Raw genomic sequence first — 23504 nt, forward strand, 5'->3', positions numbered from 1 at the left:
GCTCTCCTTCGAGGCAGGTTCAGGACGTAGGGCTCTCCTTCGAGGCAGGTTCAGGAGATAGGGCTCTCCGAGAAAGGTTCAGGAGATAGGGCTCTCCTTTGTGGGAGGTTCAGGAGGTAGGGATCTCCTTCCCGGGAGGTTCAGGAGGTAGGGATCTCCTTCGAGGCAGGTTCAGGAGGTATGGCTCTCCTTCGAGGCAGGTTCAGGAGATATGGCTCTCCTTCGAGGCAGGTTCAGGAGGTAGGGATCTCCTTCGAGGCAGGTTCAGGAGGTAGAGCTCTCCTTTGAGTCAGGTTCAGGCGGTAGGGATCTCATTTGAGGCAGGTTCAGGAGGTAGGGCTCTCCTTCGCGGGAGGTTCAGGAGGTATGGCTCTGCTTCGAGGCAGGTTCAGGAGGTAGGGGTCTCCTTCGCGGGAGATTCAGGAGGTATGGCTCTCCTTCGAGGCAGGTTCAGGAGGTAGGGCTCTCCTTCGAAGCAGGTTCAGGAGGTAGGGCTCTCCTTCGAGGCAGGTTCTGGAGATAGGGCTACCCGGGACAGGGTCAGGAGATAGGGCTCTCCTTTGTGCGAGGTTCAGGAGATAGGGATCTCCTTCGCAGGAGGTTCAGGAGGTAGGGATCTCCTTCGAGGCAGGTTCAGGAGGTAGGGCTCTCCTTCGAGTCAGGTTCAGGAGATAGGGCTCTCCTTTGTGGGAGGTTCATGAGGTAGGGATCTCCTTCGCAGGAGGTTCAGGAGGTAGGGATCTCCTTCGAGGCAGGTTCAGGAGATAGGGCTCTCCTTCGAGTCAGGTTCAGGAGATAGGGCTCTCCTTTGTGGGAGGTTCAGGAGGTAGGGATCTCCTTCTAGGCAGGTTCAGGAGGTAGGGCTCTCCTTCGAAGCAGGTTCAGGAGGTAGGGCTCTCCTTCGAGGCAGGTTCAGGAGGTAGGGCTCTCCTTCGAGAAAGGTTCAGGAAGTAGGGCTCTCCTTCGAGGCAGGTTCAGGAGGTAGGGCTCTCCTTCGAGGCAGGTTCAGGAGGTAGGGCTCTCCTTCGAGGCAGGTTCAGGAGATAGGGCTCTCTGAGACAGGTTCAAGAGGTGGGGCTCTCCTTCGAGGCAGGTTCAGGAGGTAGGGCTCTCCTTCGAGACAGGTTCAGGAGGTAGGGCTCTCCTTCGAGGCAGGTTCAGGAGGTAGGGCTCTCCTTCGAGGCAGGTTCAGGAGATAGGGCTCTCTGAGACAGGTTCAGGAGGTAGGGCTCTCCTTCGAGGCAGGTTCAGGAGGTAGGGCTCTCCTTCGAGGCAGGTTCAGGAGGTAGGGCTCTCTTTCGAGGCAGGTTCAGGAGGTAGGGCTCTCCTTCGAGGCAGCTTCAGGAGGCAGGGCTCTCCTTCGAGGCAGGTTCAGGAGGTAGGGCTCTCCTTCGAGGCAGGTTCAGGAGATAGGTCTCTCTGAGACAGGTTAAGGAGGTGGGGCTCTCCTTCGAGACAGGTTCAGGAGATAGGGCTCTCCTTTGTGGGAGGTTCAGGAGGTAGGGCTCTCCTTCGAGGCAGGTTCAGGAGGTAGGGCTCTCCTTCGCGGGAGGTTTAGGAGGTATGGCTCTCCTTTGAGGCAGGTTCAGGAGGTAGGGGTCTCCTTCGCGGGAGGTACAGGAGGTATGGCTCTCCTTCGAGGCAGGATCAGGAGGTAGGGCTCTCCTTCGAGGCAGGTTCAGGACGTAGGGCTCTCCTTCGAGGCAGGTTCAGGAGATAGGGCTCTCCGAGACAGGTTCAGGAGATAGGGCTCTCCTTTGTGGGAGGTTCAGGAGGTAGGGATCTCCTTCGCGGGAGGTTCAGGAGGTAGGGATCTCCTTCGAGGCAGGTTCAGGAGGTATGGCTCTCCTTCGAGGCAGGTTCAGGAGATATGGCTCTCCTTCGAGGCAGGTTCAGGAGGTAGAGCTCTCCTTTGAGTCAGGATCAGGCGGTAGGGATCTCATTTGAGGCAGGTTCAGGAGGTAGAGCTCTCCTTTGAGTCAGGTTCAGGCGGTAGGGATCTCATTTGAGGCAGGTTCAGGAGGTAGGGCTCTCCTTCGCGGGAGGTTCAGGAGGTATGGCTCTACTTCGAGGCAGGTTCAGGAGGTAGGGCTCTCCTTCGAGGCAGGTTCAGTAGGTAGGGCTCTCCTTCGAGGCAGGTTCAGGAGATAGGGCTCTCTGAGACATGTTCAGGAGGTAGGGCTCTCCTTCGAGGCAGGTTCCCGAGGTAGGGCTCTCCTTCGAGGCAGGTTCAGGAGGTAGGGCTCTCCTTCGAGGCAGGTTCAGGAGGTTGGGCTCTCCTTCGAGGCAGGTTCCGGAGTTAGGGCTCTCCTTCGAGGCAGGTTCAGGAGGTAGGGCTCTCCTTCGAGGCAGGTTCAGGAGATAAGTCTCTCTGAGACAGGTTAAGGAGGTGGGGCTCTCCTTCGAGACAGGTTCAGGAGATAGGGCTCTCCTTTGTGGGAGGTTCAGGAGGTAGGGCTCTCCTTCGAGGCAGGTTCAGGAGGTAGGGCTCTCCTTCGCGGGAGGTTCAGGAGGTATGGCTCTCCTTTGAGGCAGGTTCAGGAGGTAGGGGTCTCCTTCGAGGCAGGTTCAGGAGGTTGGGCTCTCCTTCGAGGCAGGTTCCGGAGTTAGGGCTCTCCTTCGAGGCAGGTTCAGGAGGTAGGGCTCTCCTTCGAGGCAGGTTCAGGAGATAAGTCTCTCTGAGACAGGTTAAGGAGGTGGGGCTCTCCTTCGAGACAGGTTCAGGAGATAGGGCTCTCCTTTGTGGGAGGTTCAGGAGGTAGGGCTCTCCTTCGAGGCAGGTTCAGGAGGTAGGGCTCTCCTTCGCGGGAGGTTCAGGAGGTATGGCTCTCCTTTGAGGCAGGTTCAGGAGGTAGGGGTCTCCTTCGAGGCAGGTTCAGGACGTAGGGCTCTCCTTCGAGGCAGGTTCAGGAGATAGGGCTCTCCGAGACAGGTTCAGGAGATAGGGCTCTCCTTTGTGGGAGGTTCAGGAGGTAGAGCTCTCCTTTGAGTCAGGATCAGGCGGTAGGGATCTCATTTGAGGCAGGTTCAGGACGTAGGGCTCTCCTTCGAGGCAGGTTCAGGAGATAGGGCTCTCCGAGACAGGTTCAGGAGATAGGGCTCTCCTTTGTGGGAGGTTCAGGAGGTAGAGCTCTCCTTTGAGTCAGGATCAGGCGGTAGGGATCTCATTTGAGGCAGGTTCAGGAGGTAGAGCTCTCCTTTGAGTCAGGTTTGGGCGGTAGGGATCTCATTTGAGGCAGGTTCAGGAGGTAGGGCTCTCCTTCGCGGGAGGTTCAGGAGGTATGGCTCTACTTCGAGGCAGGTTCAGGAGGTAGGGCTCGTCTTCGAGGCAGGTTGAGGAGGCAGGGCTCACCTTCGAGGCAGGTTCAGGAGGTAAGGCTCTCCTTCGAGGCAGGTTCAGGAGGTAGGGCTCTCCTTCGAGGCAGGTTCAGGAGGTGGGGCTCTCCTTTGTGGGAGGTTCAGGAGGTATGGCTCTCCTTTGAGGCAGGTTCAGGAGGTAGGGTTCTCCTTCGCGGGAGATTCAGGAGGAATGGCTCTCCTTCGAGGCAGGTTCAGGTGGTAGGGCTCTCCTTTGAGGCAGGTTCAGGAGGTAGGGCTCTCCTTCGAGGCAGGTTCTGGAGATAGGGCTCCCCGGGACAGGTTCAGGAGATAGGGCTCTCCTTTGTGGGAGGTTCAGGAGGTAGGGATCTCCTTCGCGGGAGGTTCAGGAGGTAGGGATCTCCTTCGAGGCAGGTTCAGGAGGTAGGGCTCTCCTTCGAGTCAGGTTCAGGAGATAGGGCTCTCCTTTGTGGGAGGTTCAGGAGGTAGGGATCTCCTTCGCAGGAGGTTCAGGAGGTAGGGATCTCCTTCGAGGCAGGTTCAGGAGATAGGGCTCTCCGAGACAGGTTCAGGAGATAGGGCTCTCCTTTGTGGGAGGTTCAGGAGGTAGAGCTCTCCTTTGAGTCAGGATCAGGCGGTAGGGATCTCATTTGAGGCAGGTTCAGGAGGTAGAGCTCTCCTTTGAGTCAGGTTTGGGCGGTAGGGATCTCATTTGAGGCAGGTTCAGGAGGTAGGGCTCTCCTTCGCGGGAGGTTCAGGAGGTATGGCTCTACTTCGAGGCAGGTTCAGGAGGTAGGGCTCGTCTTCGAGGCAGGTTGAGGAGGCAGGGCTCACCTTCGAGGCAGGTTCAGGAGGTAAGGCTCTCCTTCGAGGCAGGTTCAGGAGGTAGGGCTCTCCTTCGAGGCAGGTTCAGGAGGTGGGGCTCTCATTTGTGGGAGGTTCAGGAGGTATGGCTCTCCTTTGAGGCAGGTTCAGGAGGTAGGGTTCTCCTTCGCGGGAGATTCAGGAGGAATGGCTCTCCTTCGAGGCAGGTTCAGGTGGTAGGGCTCTCCTTCGAGGCAGGTTCTGGAGATAGGGCTCCCCGGGACAGGTTCAGGAGATAGGGCTCTCCTTTGTGGGAGGTTCAGGAGGTAGGGATCTCCTTCGCGGGAGGTTCAGGAGGTAGGGATCTCCTTCGAGGCAGGTTCAGGAGGTAGGGCTCTCCTTCGAGTCAGGTTCAGGAGATAGGGCTCTCCTTTGTGGGAGGTTCAGGAGGTAGGGATCTCCTTCGCAGGAGGTTCAGGAGGTAGGGATCTCCTTCGAGGCAGGTTCAGGAGATAGGGCTCTCCTTCGAGTCAGGTTCAGGAGATAGGGCTCTCCTTTGTGGGAGGTTCAGGAGGTAGGGATCTCCTTCGCGGGAGGTTCAGGAGGTAGGGATCTCCTTCGAGGCAGGTTCAGGAGGTAGGGCTCTCCTTCGAGGCAGGTTCAGGAGATAGGGCTCTCTGAGACAGGTTCAGGAGGTGGGGCTCTCCTTCGAGGCAGGTTCAGGAGGTAGGGCTCTCCTTCGAGGCAGGTTCAGGCGGTAGGGCTCTCCTTCGAGGCAGGTTCAGTAGGTAGGGCTCTCCTTCGAGGCAGGTTCAGGAGATAGGGCTCTCTGAGACAGGTTCAGGAGGTAGGGCTCTCCTTCGAGGCAGGTTCAGGAGGTAGGGCTCTCCTTCGAGGCAGGTTCAGGAGGTAGGGCTCTCCTTCGAGGCAGGATCAGGAGGTAGGGCTCTCCTTCTAGGCAGGTTCCGGAGGTAGGGCTCTCCTTCGAGGCAGGTTCAGGAGGTAGGGCTCTCCTTCGAGGCAGGTTCAGGAGATAGGTCTCTCTGAGACAGGTTCAGGAAGTGGGGCTCTCCTTCGAGACAGGTTCAGGAGATAGGGCTCTCCTTTGTGGGAGGTTCAGGAGGTATGGCTCTCCTTCGAGGCAGGTTCAGGAGGTAGGGCTCTCCTTCGCGGGAGGTTCAGGAGGTATGGCTCTCCTTTGAGGCAGGTTCAGGAGGTAGGGGTCTCCTTCGCGGGAGGTACAGGAGGTATGGCTCTCCTTCGAGGCAGGATCAGGAGGTAGGGCTCTCCTTCGAGGCAGGTTCAGGAGGGTCGGCTCTCCTTCGAGGCATGTTCAGGAGATAGGGCTCTTCGAGACAGGTTCAGGAGATAGGGCTCTCCTTTGTGGGAGGTTCAGGAGGTAGGGATCTCCTTCGCGGGAGGTTCAGGAGGTAGGGATTTCCTTCGAGGCAGGTTCAGGAGGTAGGGCTCTCCTTCGAGTCAGGTTCAGTAGGTAGGGATCTCCTCCGAGACAGGTTCAGGAGGTATGGCTCTCCTTCGAGGCAGGTTCAGGAGGTAGGGATCTCCTTCGAGGCAGGTTCAGGAGGTAGAGCTTTCCTTCGAGTCAGGTTCAGGAGGTAGGGATCTCATTTGAGGCAGGTTCAGGAGGTAGGCTCTCCTTAGAGGCAGGTTCAGGAGGTAGGGCTCTCCTTCGCGGGAGGTTCAGGAGGTATGGCTCTACTTCGAGGCAGGTTCAGGAGGTAGGGCTCGTCTTCGAGGCAGGTTCAGGAGGCAGGGCTCACCTTCAAGGCAGGTTCAGGAGGTAGGGCTCTCCTTCGAGGCAGGTTCAGGAGGTAGGGCTCTCCTTCGAGGCAGGTTCAGGAGGTGGGGCTCTCCTTTGTGGGAGGTGCAGGAGATAGGGCTCTCCTTCGCGGGAGGTTCAGGAGGTATGGCTCTCCTTTGAGGCAGGTTCAGGAGGTAGGGGTCTCCTTCGCGGGAGATTCAGGAGGTATGGCTCTCCTTCGAGGCAGGTTCAGGAGGTAGGGCTCTCCTTCGAGGCAGGTTCAGGAGGTAGGGATCTCCTTCGAGGCAGGTTCTGGAGATAGGGCTCCCCGAGACAGGTTCAGGAGATGGTGCTCTCCTTTCTGGGAGGTTCAGGAGGTAGGGATCTCCTTCGCGGGAGGTTCAGGAGGTAGGGATCTCCTTCGAGGCAGGTTCAGGAGGTAGGGCTCTCCTTTGAGTCAGGTTCAGGAGGTAGGGATCTCCTTCGAGGCAGGTTCAGGAGGTATGGCTCTCCTTCGAGTCAGGTTCAGGAGGTAGGGATCTCCTTCAAGGCAGGTTCAGGAGGTAGGGCTCTCCTTCGAGGCAGGTTCAGGAGGTAGGGCTCTCCTTCGAGGCAGGTTCAGGAGATAGGGCCTCCCCGAGACAGGTTCAGGAGGTAGGGATCTCCTTTGCGGGAGGTTCAGGATGTAGGGATCTCCTTCGAGGCAGGTTCAGGAGGTAGGGCTCTCCTTCGAGTCAGGTTCAGAAGGTAGGGATCTCCTTCGAGGCAGGTTCAGGAGGTATGGCTCTCCTTCGAGGCAGGTTCAGGAGGTAGGGATCTCCTTCGAGGCAGGTTCAGGAGGTAGGGCTCTCCTTTGAGGCAGAAGCAAGCTATACCCCAGTGCCAGGAGTTCTCTTAGATCCTGCGTGCTTCTGCATAATATTATCGAATAGATTCCAAGAGTTTGACCAGTAAATTCTCTTTATTCCCCTCATTCACATTGTTGCATTACTCTTCACCTCCCGTTATCGTTCCTTTTTTTTTTTCTCTCTCTCTCTCTCTCTCTCTTCTCTCTCATCCCTCTCTCTCTCTCTCTCTCTCTCTCTCCTCTCTCTCTCTCTCTCTCTCTCTTCTCTCTCTCTCTCTCTCTCTCTCTCTCTCTCTCTCTCTCTTTCTCTCTCTCTTTCTCTCTCTTTCTCTCTCTTTCTTTCTCTCTCTCTTTCTTCCTCTCTCTTTCTCTTTCTCTTTCTCTTTCCCTCCCACTCACACTTTAACGTGTTAATTTTCCTCATCTTGATTCCTCTTGCTGTAGCGGTAATAGGCTCTCTTTATGTGGCCTAGCTGCACAATAGGCTTTCTGTATTGGCCAACTGTTTGTATGCTGGCTGGCTGGGTGGCTGGCTAGATGGGTGGCTGTGTGGGTGGGTGGTTGTGTGGGTGGCTGGCTGGTTGTGTGGCTGGCTGTGTCTGGCTGTGTTGTTGGCTGGTTGTGTGGCTGGCTGGCTGCGCGGCTGGGTGGCTGGCTGTGTGGCTGGCAGGCTGTGTGGCTGGCTGGGTGGGTGGCTGGCAGGCTGGCTGTCTGGGTGGGTGGTTGGCGGGCTGGCTGACTGTCTGGGTGGCTGGCGAGCTGGCTGACTGGCTGGATGGCTGGCTGGCGAGCTGGGTGGCTGGCTGGCTGGCTGGGTGAGCATTTCTTATGGACACAGAATTACTATTCTCGCTGTGGGGAATCAAATCAATTAAAACAGGTCCACCCTCCTATTCTAGAAAATATCAATAGATTGATGTTTCACCCTTTTGCTTTCAGTCTGTCAGCGCTACAATTCTGCCTGTTGTTTGAGGCTCCTTCACTGCGTGGAGAATGCATGGCTGTGTGATTGATTAAGTCTTCTTGAGAGATGATGATAAGAGCCATTACAAGGTGTGGGATTGATTTCTTTTTGATTTGAGGTTAAGTTACATGGAGAGGTCTGAGTACTTAAAAAATAGAATCAATTCAAAACAAAAGTCAAACTCTGGTGCTAAATTACATTAATTTAAGCAATTATCAGTCAATAACCACATCGTAGGCTGCGTTTACGGAGGCAGCCTAATTCCTATCTTATTTCCACTAATTGGTCTTTTGACCAATCACATCAGATATTTTTCATAGCTGATCTGATTGGTCAAAAGATCAATTAGTGAATTAAAGATCAGAATTGGGCTGTCTAAACCGAGCCATAAACTGAGACAGCTGACAATTAGCAGTCAATAATAATAGTGTTTCAAGCTGCTGATTGCCTTTGTACCTGATGGGGACTGTCTCTAATTGTCATTCAGATGGTACTGTAGGAGGCTGTGCAAATACTAAATAATGCTACTCTGTCTCTATCTCTGTCTCTGTGACTGTCTATATCTCACTCACTGTGACTGTCTCTATCTCTGTCTCTGTGACTGTCTATATCTCACTCACTGTGACTGTCTCCATCAATTCAATTCAATTCAAAGGGCTTTATTGTCATGGAAAACATATGGTTACATTGCCAAAGCTTGTGAAATAGATAATTAACAAAAGTGAAATAAACAATAAAAAATGAACAGTAAACATTACACACCAGTACAAAGTTCCAAAGGAATAGAGACATTTAAAACGTCATATTATGTATATATACAGTGTTGTAACGATGTGCAAATAGTTCAAGTACAAAAGGGAAAATAAATAAACATAAATATGGGTTGTATTTACAGTGGTGTTTGTTCTTCACTGGTTGCCCTTTCCTTGTGGCAACAGGTCACAAATTTTGCTGCTGTGATGGCACTTTGGTATTTCACACAATAGATATGCGAGTTTATCAAAATTGTATTTGTTTTCGAATTCTTTGTGGATCTGTGTAATCTGAGGGAAATATGTGTCTCTAATATGTTCATACATTTGGCAGGAGGTTAGAAAGTGCAATTCAGTTTCCACCTGATTTTGTGGGCAGTGTGCACATAGCCTGTCTTCTCTTGAGAGCCAGGTTTCCATACGGCGGCCTTTCTCAATAGCAAGGCTATGCTCACTGAGTCTGTACATAGTCAAAGCTTTCCTTAATTTTGGGTCAGTCACAGTGGTCAGGTATTCTGCCACTGTGTACTCTGTTTAGGGCCAACTAGAATTCCAGTTTGTTCTCTTTAATTGTTAATTCTTTCCGTTCTGTTTTTCTCATGATTTGGTTGGGTCTAATTATGTTGCTGTCCTGGGGCTCTATTTGTGTTTGTAAACAATCCCAGGACCAGCTTGCTTAGGGGACTCTTCTCCAGGTTCATCTCTCTGTAGGCAATGGCTTTGTTATGGAAGGTTTGGGAATCGCTTCCTTTTAGGTTGTTGTAGAATTTAACAACTCTTTTCTGGATTTTGATAATTAGCGGGTATCGCCCTAATTCTGCTCTGCATGCGTTATTTGGCGTTTTACGTTTTATGTTGAATCTCTCAGTGTGACTGTCTCAATGTCTCTGTCTATCTACATCTTTGTGACTGTCACTATCTCTCTCTCTCTCTCTCTCTCTCTCTCAATTCAATTCAATTCAATTCAAGGGGCTTTATTGGCATGGGAAACATGTGTTAACATTGCCAAAGCAAGTGAGGTAGATAATATACAAAAGTCAAATAAACAATAAAAATGAACAGTAAACATTACATCTCTCTCTCTCTCTCTCCTTGACTGTCTCTCTCTCTCTCTCTGTGACTGTCTATGTCATTATCTCTGTGACTGTATATATACTGTATACTGTATACTGTTTGACTGTCCCTATATCTTTGACTGTCTCTATCTCTGTGTGACTGTCTCTATCTCTTTCTCTATTTCTGTGTGAATGTCTCTCTCTGTCTCTGTGACTGACTCTCTCTCTCTCTGTCTATCTTTGTCTCTGTGACTGTCACTCTCTTTCTTTCTCTGTGTTACTGTCTTTATCTCTGTCTCTGTGACTGTCTCTTCATATGTCTCTATGACTGTCTCTCTCTCTCTCTCTCTCTCTCTCTCTCTCTCTCTCTCTCTCTCTCTCTCTCTCTCTCTCTCTCTCTCTCTCTCTCTCTCTCTCTCTCTCTCTCTCTCTCTCTTTCTGACCTGCTCTATCTTTCTCTCTCTCTGTGATTATCTGTGACTGTCTCTGTTGCTATCTCTGTGACTGGCTCAATCTCTGTGACTATCTCTGTCTCTGTGACTGTCTATCGCTGTGACTCTCACTATCTCTCTCACTGTGACTGTCTTTATTGCTCTCACTGTGACTGTCACTGTGACTTTCTATCTTGCTCTTTGTTACTGTCTCTCTCTCTCACTGTGACTGTCTCTTTCTCTGTGACTGTCTCTATGTCTCTCTCACTGTGACTGTCTCTATATCTGTCATTGTGACTGTCTCTTTAGCTCTCTTTGTGACTGTCTCTATCTCTGTCTCTGTGACTGTCTCTATTTCTGTGAATCTCTCTATGTGACTGTTTCTATCTCTGTCTCTCTGCGACTGTCTATCTCTCTCTTTGACTGTCTCTCTATCTTTCTCTGTGACTCTCTATCTATATCTGTGACCGTCTCTATCCCTGTCTATGTGACTGTTTCTATATCTCTCTCTGTGACTGTCTCTTTCTCTGTGACTGTCTCTATGTCTCTCTCACTGTGACTGTCTCTATATCTGTCATTGTGACTGTCTCTTTAGCTCTCTCTGTGACTGTCTCTATCTCTCTGACTGTCTCTATTTCTGTGAATCTCTCTATGTGACTGTTTCTATCTCTGTCTCTCTGCGACTGTCTATCTCTCTCTTTGACTGTCTCTCTATCTTTCTCTGTGACTGTCTATCTATCTATATCTGTGACCGTCTCTATCTCTGTCTATGTGACTGTTTCTATATCTCTCTCTGTGACTGTCTCTATATCTCTCTCTCCTTTTCCCTCTCTACCTAAAGTTCCTGTATCCAACCGCCGCTGTCAGGTATGCTTGACGGCCATCTTGGTAGAAGCATTATGGGCTAGTCTACTGACTAAAGTGTATGAATTCTCCTAAACATCTGTTTCTTCCCTCCAGCCTTCAGCCCATGGGAGGATCTCCCCTAACAAGGCTCTCCAGAACGGCAGCCCATCCAAATGCCATCGCTTCATGAAGATCAAGAATGTGGAGACTGGAGTCACGTACAATGACACTCTACACCACAGCTCAAGTAAGGTACAGAACGGACTTTATTTCTCGTCTGCAGACAGTGGCTTCTTCTCATCAATCAATCAGTCAATGAGTTAATCATTAACCAATTAGCCAATCAATTAATCCGTCAAGGGACTGTGTGGTTTCTCATCTGTACAACAGTGGCTTCCTCTCATCAATCAATTGATTAGTCAATTAGCTAATCAATCAAACAATTCATTTAATGAAATTAGTGTGTACTTATCTAGCCCTTTTCTTACAAATACAGCAGATAATATATCTTTATTTATAATAATATATATTTTTTAGGAACTCCGTCAGTCTCAACTTACTGTTGAGAGTTAGAAAATTAGAATACACAAGGTGCAATTTCGAAATTTAGTTTAGTCAAATTTAGTCACTCAATTAGCCCATATCAGCAGTCCCTCAATTAGCCCATATCAGCAGGTTTTAGATTGGTAAGTTAGTCGAGCCAGCTATCTAAACTTGTAGTAATCATGGTTGAATTATCAACTGTGGGGGCCCCCATTCATTTTGTTAGTCACTCTCACTCAGATATAATCTTAAAAACTGTAAACATTTCTCTCCAGCATATGGCAAAATGTAACTTAGGGCCCCCAAAAGGCTGGGGCCGGCTCTGACTGCATGTGTGGGTACGGATGTGGGTACAGGATGTGGGTATGGATGTGGGGATGCATACCAGCAAGCCACTGTGGCCCCTCATGATGAGTTGCCCATCTTAAGCATTTAGCCATCTGCACAGATAGCTCTGCAGCCGTCGCCTTGGTCTTTTAACATGAGCCCAGCTAATTATTTCAGCGACTTATCGGACGACAGCCTGCTATGCATCCCAATGAATGTGCCTCGCCTCTAATAGCACATCTTCAGATGTATAAAAAATCACAGAATGATGTTTTTCTCAGTCATATAAAGGACAGCTGCGTGGCATGAATGCCCAGAGCTTTATGTCGAGCAGATGTATTGAGGCAAGAGTGAATCCTTTGTTTTATTTTTAACACTGTTCATCATCACCCTTTTTTCCTTTCTCTCTTCCCCTCTCTCTTTCTTCCTCTTTCCATCTCTCTCTCTCTCTCTCTCTCTCTCTCTCTCTCTCTCTCTCTCTCTCTCTCTCTCTCTCTCTCTCTCTCTCTGTCTCTCCCTCTGTCTATCTCTCCCTGTCTCTGTCTCTCGCTGTCTCTCTCTCTGTCTGTCTCTCTCTCTCTCTGTCTGTCTGTCTGTCTGTCTCTCTCTCTCTCTCTCTCTCTCTCTCTCTCTCTCTCTCTCTCTCTCTGTCTCTGTCTCTCCCGCTGCTATCTCCCTGTGTCTGTCTCTCTCTGTCTGCTCTCTCTGTCTCTCTCTGTCTCTCTCTCTCTCGCTCTCTCTCTCTGTCTCTCTCTCTGTCTCTCTCTCTCTCTCTCTCCTCCTCTCTCTCTCTCTCTCTCTCCTCTCTCTCTCTCTCTCTCTCTCTCTCTATCTCTCTCTCTCTCTCTCTCTCTCTCTCTCTCTTCCTCTCTCTCTCTCTCCCTCTCTTTCTCTCTCCATACATACAGTGATCTCCAAAAAACTATTGGACCGCATTTGTTGTTGTTTGGACTCCAGCACTTTGGATTTGAAATGATACAATTACAATGACGTTTTAATTTAATCGTTAAGAAATTACAGCACTTTTGGTACATAGTCCCCCTTTTTAATAGACCAAAAGTAATGGGACAAATTCACTTATATGTGTGTTGACGTTATGTTTCAGATTATTTTATGCCCAATAGAAATTATTTTTCTTAACACTTCTACATTAATGTGGATGCTACCATGATTACGGATATTCCTGAATGAAACGTGAATAATGATTAGTGAGAAAGTTACAGATGCACAAATGCATCCGACAAATTTGAAAAGTCAAAACTACTTGAATATACATATAAGTGAATTTGTTCAAATACTTTTGGTCCCCTAAAATGGGGGGAATATGTACCAATAGTGGTGTAATTTCTGAACGGTTCACTCGATGGATGAATACACCCTCAAATGAAAATGGACAGTCTACACTTTAAATTGATAGTTATTGTATCATTTCAAATCCAAAGTGCTGGAGTACTGAGCCAAAACAGCACAAAATGTGTCACTGTCCCAATACTTTAGGCGCTCACTGTATCTTCGGAAAGCATTGACCCATTGACTTTTAAACATTTTGTTAGACTTATTCTAAAATGTATTTAATCTTTTTAACTCTCAGATATCTTAACACAATACACGATAATGACAAAGCAAAAACATGTTTTTAGAAATGTAATCTAATTTATTTTAAAAATAAAATAATAATATTACATTTACATAAGTATTCAGACCCTTTACTCAGTAATTTGTTGAAGCACCTTTGGTAGCGATTACAGCATTGAGTCTGCTTGGGTATGATGCTAAGCTTGGCACACCTGTATTTGGGGAGTTTCTCCCATTCTTCTCTGCAGATCCTCTCAAGCTCTGTCAGGTTGGATGGGCTCTGGCTGAGCCACTCAAGGACATTCAGAGACTTGTCCCAAAGCCACTCCTGCGTTGTCTTGACTGTGTGCTTAGGGTCGTTGTCCTGTTGGAAGGTGAACCTTCGCCCCAGTCTGAGGTCCTGAGCGCTCTGGAGCAGGTTTTCATCAAGGATCTCTCTGTACTTTGCTCCGTTCATCTTTCCATCAATCCAGTGTCCCAGTCCCTGCTGCTGAAAAACATCCCCACAGCACTCCAAGTGGCCTGTCATGTGCCTTTTACTGAGGAGTAGCTTCTGGCTGGCCACTCTACCATGAAGGCCTGATTGGTGGAGTGCTGCAGAGATTGTTGTCCTTATGGAAGGTTGTCCCATCTCCACAGAGGAACTCTGGAGCTCTGTCAAAGTGACCATTGGGTCCTTGGTCACCTCCCTGATCAAGGCCCTTCTCCCCGATTGCTCAGTTTGGCCGGGCGGCCAGCTCTAGGAAGAGTCTTGGTGGTTCAAAACTTCTTCCATTTAAGAATGATAGAGGCCTCTGTGTTTTTGGGGACCTTTAATGCTGCAGAAATGTTTTGGTACCCTTCCCCAGATCTGTGCCTCGACACAATCCTGTCTCGGAGCTCTACGGACAATTCCTTCGACCTCATGACTCGTTTTTTTCTCTGATATGCGCTGTCAACTGTGGGGACTTATATAGACAGGTTTATGCCTTTCCAAATAATGTCCAATCAATTGAATTTACGACAGGTGGACTCCAGTCAAGTTGCCGAAACATCTCAAGGATTATCAATGGAAACAGAATTTCATCTAAGCTCAATTTTGTGTCTCATAGCAATTGTAAAAACCGGGGGTATTGTGTGTAGATTAATGAGGATTTTTTTTTTTTAATCCATTTCAGAATAAAGCTGTAACGTAACAAAATGTGGATAAAGGGAAGGGATACTTTCCGAATGACTGTATATACACGATATATACAAAAGTATGTGGACACCCCGTCAAATTAATGGATTCGGCTATTTCAGCGACACCCGTTACTGATAGTTGTATAAAATTGATCACATAGCCATGCAATCTCTATAGTCAAACTTTGGTACTAGAATGGACTTACTGAAGAGCTCAGTGACTTTCAACGTGGCATATTCATAGGATGCCACCTTTCCAACAAGTCAGTTTGTCAAATTTCTGCCCTGCTAGCGCTGCCCCGGTTAACGGTGTCAAAGTGCGGCTATTATGAAGTGGAAACGTCTAAAAAGCTCAGCCGTGAAATTGTAGGCCACACAAGCTCACAGAACCGAACCGCCGAGTGCTGAAGGGCGTAGTGCGTGAAAATGGTTTGTCCTCGGTTGCAACACTCACTACCGAGTTCCAAACTGCCTCTGGAAGCAACGTCAGCACAAGAACTGTTTGTTAGGAGCTTCATAAAATGGGTTTCCAAGGCCGAGCAGACGCACACAAGCCTAAGATCACCATGGCAATGCCAAGCATCGGCTAGAGTGGTGTAAAGCTCGGCGCCATTGGACTCTGGAACAGTGGAAACACTTTGTCTGGAGTGATAAATCACGCTTCACCATCTGGTAGTCCGACAGACGAATCTGGGCTTTGTGGATGCCAGCAGAACGCTACCTGCCCCGATGCATAGTACCAACTGAAACGTTTGGTGGAAGAGGAATAATGGTCTGTTTTGGAATGAGATGTTTGACGAGCAGGTGTCCACATACTTTTGGTCATGTAGTTTGTGTGTATATCCTTTTCCTCTGTCTCTGTCTCTCTCTCGCTCTCTCTCTCTCTCTTTCTCTGTCCCACTGCGTCCCTCTCTATCTCCCTCTCCCTCTCACTCTTTCTTATCTCCCCTCGTCACTCTCAGCGGCTGTTTTTGTACGTCTTGTTTACTTCTGTGACTTAAGCGAGCGTCACGCTGAGGATGAGGTTGTTTGAGTACGGGAAGAGGGGGGAAGAGGGGGGGAAGAGTTTTTTAGGGCAAGGCCTGAGTGGCTGGACAGAGTGATTGGGTGTGTGGTTCATCCAACATGACTAGACTGCCCATTTTAGCGGAAGCGCTGTTGAGTTACTGTTACATTTCCGCTCCGTGTTCGTGCTCGGCCAAACATTTTCTGCCTTTTTCTTTCTCTCTGTCTAATTTGGAGAATGCATAGATGCAGTAAAGAGTTCAATAGAACGCTGGCTGTGGGGGATAGAAGAAAGACTCTGGATTGGCACACGTTCAACACATTTGTTATAACAAAGTGGATATTTGTCAAATCCTTCATGATTGATGTATTGTAACAGGTCTACCATGTGGTTACTAAAATCCTATTTGGATATAGTTAGTTGGCTGTTTTCGCTGCATTACATTTAGAAATGTTTCCTTTTCATTGTTTAGAGGAAGTGACTGCTAAAGAATGTTCAGACACTAAATAAAGAATTCCTTTAGTGTCTCTCTCTCTGTAAAACAGAAATGTCACGGCTTGAGCGATGGCTCCCCTGGGGCTTCCTTTCTCTAGCTTATAATAAATCCCCAAGCTCTCTCTCTCTCTCTCTCTCTCTCTCTCTCTCTCTCTCTCTCTCCCTCCCTCTCTCTCTCTCTCTCTCTCTCTCTCTCTCTCTCTCTCTCTCTCTCTCTCTCTCTCTCTCTCTCTCTCTCTCTCTCTCTCTCTCTCTCTCTCTCTCTCTCTCTCTCTCTCTCTCTCTCTCTCTCTCTCTCTCTCTCTCTAAGGCTGCCACTATGACTCAATGAATAATTCAGTCATTAGCAGTCATTCTGGACATATCTGTTGAAAGGGGCAATCTGCAGTTCAAGCAATAACAAAGAGCTGAGGGATGGGGCTGGAAAAATGTAACCACTCTCAAATTCATAGACAGAACCATGGATGTAAGGACTGACTATCCATGATATCAAGAGAGAGAGAGAGATAGAGAGAGAGAGAGAGAAAGAGAGAATGCACCTGTGATCAGAAAGTCCCCTGTGCTGTGTGATCAGAAGTCCCCTGGGGGCTGTGCTGTGTGATCAGAACTGTGATTACTATAGATGGAAGCCATGTGATTCCTCAATGGCTTTTGTTCTACAAGGAAATTACATGTGATCAGAGCCTTGTGTGATGCGATGCCATCCACGTTGCCTTTCAGTTGCCGATCTGCACTGAGCGTGTGTGTTTCGGGTCTATCATGACACCAAGTCAGGGGAGCCGCAAGCCAGATGAGTCTCGGACCAAGGAAGAGCTGCTGCCGCTGGCTACTGACTTCATAGACCAGTACTACACCTCCATCAAAAGGCAGGAGAGCTGCACTAACACTGACCTTATACTTCAGATATTTACATACCTTTGGATGTACTTGCCTGCATCCCTCATTGCCAGCATCCCCACCAGTAGTACAAATGTCATTTGTTTGTCCTCATATATACATATGATGTAAATAGTACTCTAAATATGTGTTACTTTAAAGTACCTCTTTCTCTGTGACACTCATACCTGGGTGCACACAATGTTTTTTTTTTAATAACAAATAAAATGTATTTTATTGAGGGAACGGTTTGGAAACGGCTCATAATAATGTCCGGAACGGAGCCAATGGAATGGCATCAAAAACCTGGAAACCATGGAAACCATGTGTTTAATGTATTTGATACCATTCTACTGATTCCGCTCCAGTCGTTACCACGAGCCAGTTCTCCCCAATGAAGGTGCCACCAGCCTCCTGTGGCTCACACATACCTCTACATATACATTCCTATGCATTCAGGAAGAGCACAGCCTCCATAGAATTAATTTCACAATAATAATGTATAGCTCTTTTTACTTGCACACAATATACTATAGCTTGGTCACTCCAGCCCCAGGGGTTCACCGCCCTGCAGCGCCCCAACCCAACACACCCCCACGCTTCAGGAACTTTGTGAAACATTCTTTACTGGCTTCGGGTGTACTAGGCCAGGGCCAGAATGACAATCCACAGGACGGTGGACCCCTGGAGAATGTTTTTGATGGAAAACGTACTCTAATGCAATTGTTCTGACATGACCCTTGTGTTACCCCTGGCTCTGTCCTCCTGCCTGTGTATACTGTAACAGGTTTGGCTCGAAGGCCCACCTTGACCGGCTGGAGGAGGCGATGAAGGAGATAGAGGGTTCTGGAACATACCAGCTGAAGGACACAGAGCTGATCTACGGAGCCAAGCACGCCTGGAGGAACGCTTCCCGCTGTGTAGGACGCATCCAGTGGTCCAAACTACAGGTCAGTAACAATACTGTAAGCGGTATATATATATATATATATATATATATATATATATATATATATATATATATATATATATATATATATATATATATATATATATATATATATATATATATATTTATATTCCGTACTCTGACATTGCTCCATTTCTTTATTATTATTATTATTATTTAAATGTGTGTGTATTGTTTTGTATTGTAAGGTATACTGCAGTTAGAGCTAGGAACATTTCGCTACACCTGCGATAACATCTGCAAAATATGTGCACAAGACCAATACAATTCGATTTGATTTTGTCCAAACTACAGATCAGAAACTCAATGCTCAATGTTAAAATCCAATCTACCTAAGCCAATATGCCACCAGTTATGAAGAAACGTCTAAAATCAACTGGAATGGAGGTACATAACACTCTCCCCGCCTCTCGTCATGATCTGTGTAATATGTCAATACATGTGACTAATTTGCACCTATCGGGTAAAGCACTGAACAGAAGGAAAGGTCAACTTTGAAAAATAAATAAATGCATTGCAGAGTGATGTATTCCACCATTTAATATTGGCTTTTATGTCTATATACACCCTAATGGAGGCAGGGCAGACATCCCCAATGTTAGGAGTAAAACTATCAAATATAGGCTGAGGATGAAAGAAGTGATATCTAAGGTGAAACAAATCACACTGTAATGGAAAATAGAGTGATGCCGCTTTCATTTATTTGCCTGACCATATAGCGTTAATAAGAAATGACAACATGCTTTTGCTGAGGTCCTTGGATTCTTAAATATGTGTTGAATTTGAGTTGTTTTATGAGTGGTGACGTGACGAAGAACTTCAGGATGAAAGATTGCACTCAATAAAACTGTGGTAGCGTTCAAAATGTTTGAGTAACATTCTTTGAATAAATGTTTTTATAACAGGTATTCGATGCCAGGGACTGCACAACGGCTCACGGAATGTACAATTACATCTGCAACCACATCAAGTATGCCACTAACAAAGGAAACCTGAGGTGAGTTGGTAGTGCAAATTTAGACAAATAAAAAAGAGCTAGCTAACTAAAAGAAAGCCAACCTGTTCCTTTAAAAATTGCAGTTCATTTTCTCAAATCATGTTTGTTTGTTTCCCTGTCCCTTTTCTCAGTGTTGTCTTTCTGTCTCTTTTCTGTCTACTCTCCTCTCTATGTTCTGCTGCTCTGTCACTCACTTCCCTTCAGTTCAGTTTCTCCATCTGGATCTCTCTGTTTTCTATTTCCCTCCCTGCGTTTCTTTTTCTGTCACCTTGAACCTCGGTTAATCTCTTCATCTCTCACTCTCCCTCTCCATCTCTTCCTCTCCACCTCTCCATCTCCATCTCTTCCTCTCCATCTCTTCCTCTTCACCTCTCCCTCTCTCCCTCTCCACCTCTCCCTCTCCATCTCCTCCTCTCCCTCTCCATCTCTCCCTCTCCACCTCTCCCTCTCTTCCTCTCCATCTCTCCCTCTCCATCTCTTCCTCTCCACCTCTTCCTCTCCACCTCTCCCTCTCTCCCTCTCCATCTCTTCCTCTCCACCTCTCCCTCTCTTCCTCTCAACCTCTTCCTCTCCATCTCTCCCTCTCTTCCTCTCCATCTCTCCCTCTCTTCCTCTCCATCTCTCCCTCTCCATCTCTCCCTCTCTTCCTCTCCATCTCTCCCTCTCTTCCTCTCCATCTCTCCCTCTCCATCTCTCCCTCTCTTCCTCTCCCTCTCCACCTCTTCCTCTCCATCTCTCCCTCTCCATCTCTTCCTCTTCACCTCTCCCTCTCTTCCTCTCCACCTCTTCCTCTCCACCTCTCCATCTCCATCTCTTCCTCTCCCTTCTTCACTCTCCATCTCTTCCTCTCCCTCTCCATCTCTCCCTCTCCATTTATTCCTCTCCACCTCTCTTCCTCTCCCTCTCCATCTCTCCCTCTCCATCTCTTACTCTCCACCTCTCCCTCTCTCCCTCTCCCTCTCCCTCTCCATCTCTTCCTCTTCACCTCTCCCTCTCTTCCTCTCCACCTCTTCCTCTCTATCTCTCCCTCTCCATCTCTTCATCTCCCTCTCCATCTCTTCCTCTCCATCTCTCCCTCTCCATCACTCCCTCTCCATCTCTTCCTCTTCCTCTCCATCTCTCCCTCTACATCTCTTCCTCTCCATCTCTCCCTCTCCATCTCTTCCTCTCCCTCTCCATCTCTCCCTCTCCATCTCTCCCTCTCTTCATCTCTCCCTCTCTTCATCTCTCCCTCTTTCCCTCTCTCTCCTTCTCTTCATCTCTCCCTCTTTCCATCTCTCCCTCTCCATCTCTCCCTCTTTCCATCTCTCCCTCTCTTCATCTCTCCCTCTCTTCATCTCTCCATCTTTCCATCTTTCCCTCTCTTCATCTCTCCCTCTCTCTCCTTCTATTAATCTCTCCCTCTTTCCATCTTTCCCTCTCTCCCTCTCTCCCTCTCCATCTCTCCCTCTCTACATCTCCCCCTCTCTCTCCTTCTCTTCATCTCTCCCTCTCTTCATCTCTCCCTCTTTCCATCTCTCCCTCTCTTCATCTCTCCCTCTTTCCATCTCTCCCTCTCTTCATCTCTCCCTATTTCCATCTCTCCATCTCTCCCTCTCTCTCCTTCTCTTCATCTCTCCCTCTTTCCCTCTATCCCTCTCCATCTCTCCCTCTCTCCCTCTCTCTCCTTCTCTTCATATCTCCCTCTTTCCCTCTCTCCCTCTCCATCTCTCCCTCTCTCCCTCTCTCTCCTTCTCTTCATCTCTCCCTCTCTCCATCTCTCCCTCTAGATCTCTCACTATTCCACTCTTTCTCTCTGTTCCCTGTCTGCCTGTCTGTCTGTCTGTCTGTCTGTCTGTCTGTCTCTCTCTCTCTCTCTCTCTCTCTCTCTCTCTCTCTCTCTCTCTCTCTCTCTCTCTCTCTCTCTCTCCCTCTCTTCATCTCTCCCTCTTTCCCTCTCTCTCCTTCTCTTCATCTCTCCCTCTTTCCATCTCTCCCTCTCCATCTCTCCCTCTTTCCATCTCTCCCTCTCTTCATCTCTCCCTCTCTTCATCTCTCCATCTTTCCATCTTTCCCTCTCTTCATCTCTCCCTCTCTCTCCTTCTATTAATCTCTCCCTCTTTCCATCTTTCCCTCTCTCCCTCTCTCCCTCTCCATCTCTCCCTCTCTACATCTCCCCCTCTCTCTCCTTCTCTTCATCTCTCCCTCTCTTCATCTCTCCCTCTTTCCATCTCTCCCTCTCTTCATCTCTCCCTCTTTCCATCTCTCCCTCTCTTCATCTCTCCCTATTTCCATCTCTCCATCTCTCCCTCTCTCTCCTTCTCTTCATCTCTCCCTCTTTCCCTCTATCCCTCTCCATCTCTCCCTCTCTCCCTCTCTCTCCTTCTCTTCATATCTCCCTCTTTCCCTCTCTCCCTCTCCATCTCTCCCTCTCTCCCTCTCTCTCCTTCTCTTCATCTCTCCCTCTCTCCATCTCTCCCTCTAGATCTCTCACTATTCCACTCTTTCTCTCTGTTCCCTGTCTGTCTGTCTGTCTGTCTGTCTGTCTGTCTGTCTGTCTGTCTGTCTGTTTCTAGTCTGCTAGACCTTTATCACCGCTAGACTCAGTCCTTTATCATCCAATACAACTCTCACTAATCAAACCACGTCTTTACTCCCTTATGAATGAATGGCAAATTGTATCAGTCTGACTCATCCCTGCACGGAGTTAAAGTCACCTCACATTCCCAAAGACAGCTAATAGTCCTTGATATCATAAATCAAAAAATATTCAGCCACTGTCAGCATGTAGCAGAAGCCTGATAGCAGATCAGTTTGTGATTTAGCCATGTCCTATGTCAGGTTTTTGTATAGCATGACATTAAATGAGTATGGAGTTGGCTAAATCACATCCTTTGCTGATCTGCAGACTGCTTCTGATTCAGCCTCCAAAAATATTGTCTATTCCCTTAACATTTTGGGGGCTTGTATTGACCATGGAACTTATCATTACCAGCACCATACTCTTACCAACTGAGCCACACATAACCACCCGTTTCTGGTCTGTAAACAGATCGTAGTAGAGAGACTGGTGCCCAGACTCTGTATCTAACCCACTGCCCCAGATCATACCAGCTGCTCTCCTCTCACTATTCCGCTGGGCGTCAGAGATTTACAGACAGAATCAACACGTTTGCCCTGTCATGGCTTTAGCGTTACCCAAAAGGATGGGTGCAGTGGTTCAGCGGGGACGGACTCAAAGTAACCTAGCTTTAGCCCTGCCATACTTCCCAGCTTTCCTTATCCCACAGCCCCCTGGGTTAAACTGTGCTAAACCTTTAGATGCTATGTGAGTAGACTTTCATTTGTTGCATCGCCATAGATTCTCAGTCTTTATACGCATGTCACCCTAATGAAAACGGAGCAAATGGACTTGAAAGCATGTGGAATGCGCTCCAAATATGAAGAGTGGTTTGACAATAACAGTGAAATTTTGCTGAAGGCAGAGACGAGAGGTGGAGACCAAGACGAGCGCGGACAGTGGACACAATTCCGGTTAGGCCTAATGAGATGTAGGCCCAATGAAGGACAATCACCGGATGTCATTCATTACACTTCTTAGGGTTTTGTTGGCGATGTCTCTTTACATTCTTCAATTGACGGGTGCACAGTGCACTGTATGGACGCTTTAGTCGACGAACATTTGCAGCTTGCCAGGCCAACTGGAACCTTTTAAAGTGATTGTTTGACAATCAGATGAAAACATCATGACTGTGTAACGGTTTTCTTCCTGGGATGAAGGAGAGGACCAAAACGCAGCGTGGCTAGTGTTCAACATGATTTAATAACGATAATAACGTGAACACTACAAGCAACAAAACAATAAATGTGAAAACCGAAAACAGACCTATCTGGTGCAGAACACAAAGACGGGAAACAATCACCCATAAACCAACAGTGCAAACAGGCTACCTTAATATGGTTCCCAATCAGAGACAGTGCAAAACACCTGCCTCTGATTGAGAACCATATTAGGCCAAACAACAAACCCAACATAGAAACACAAAACATAGACTACACCCACCCAGCTCACGTCCTGACCAACTAAACAAAGACTAAACCAAGGAAATAAGGTCAGGAACGTGACAGTACCCCCCCCCCCCCCCCAAGGTGCGGACTCCGGCCGCAAAACCTGAACCTATCGGGGAGGGTCTGGGTGGGCGTCTCTCCACGGCGGCGGCTCTGGCGCTGGACGTGGCCCCCACTCCACCATAGTTAATCCCCGCTTCTGTGGCCTCCTCCTACTGACGACCCACCAAAATAACCCCACTGTACTGATGGTCGCTTCTGGACAAAGGGGCAGCTCCGGACTGACTGACGGGCGGCTCTAGCGGCTCAGGACAGACGGGCGGCTCTAGCGGCTCAGGACAGACGGGTGGCTCTGACGGCTCAGGACAGACGGGCGGCTCTGACGGCTCAGGACAGACGGGCGGCTCTGACGGCGCTGGGCAGACGGGCAGCGCAGGCGGCGCTGGGCAGACGGACAGCGCATGCGGCGCTGGGCAGACGGGCAGCGCAGGCGGCGCTGGGCAGACGGGCACACCTGTAGGGAGGAGACAGAGAGACAGCCTGGTGGATGGGGCTGCCACAGGACCCACCAGGCTGGGGAGACCTACAGGAGGTTTGGTGTTAGGAGGAGACACCTGAAGGACCGGGCTGTGGGGGAGCACTGGAGCTTTGGTGCGCAGCCTTGGCACCACTCCCCCAGGCTGGAATACTACTCTAGCTCGGACCCTCCAGAGTGCAGGCACAGGTTG

General features: G+C 48.7%; 1 protein-coding gene across 2 annotated transcripts in view; it reads left to right on the forward strand.

Annotated features, from left to right (window-relative positions):
• Positions 1-23504, forward strand: part of LOC129826662 (nitric oxide synthase, brain-like) — a 95871-nt gene that overhangs the window by 21829 nt on the left and 50538 nt on the right. For both annotated transcript variants that reach the window (XM_055887631.1, XM_055887632.1), the window contains exons 4-7: positions 10894-11031; positions 16607-16752; positions 17550-17712; positions 18638-18729. In XM_055887631.1, the coding sequence (XP_055743606.1) occupies positions 10894-11031; positions 16607-16752; positions 17550-17712; positions 18638-18729 (539 nt within the window). The remainder of the gene's footprint in view (positions 1-10893; positions 11032-16606; positions 16753-17549; positions 17713-18637; positions 18730-23504) is intronic.

This window comes from Salvelinus fontinalis, chromosome 28, assembly GCF_029448725.1.
Source record: "Salvelinus fontinalis isolate EN_2023a chromosome 28, ASM2944872v1, whole genome shotgun sequence".
NCBI lineage: Eukaryota > Metazoa > Chordata > Actinopteri > Salmoniformes > Salmonidae > Salvelinus > Salvelinus fontinalis.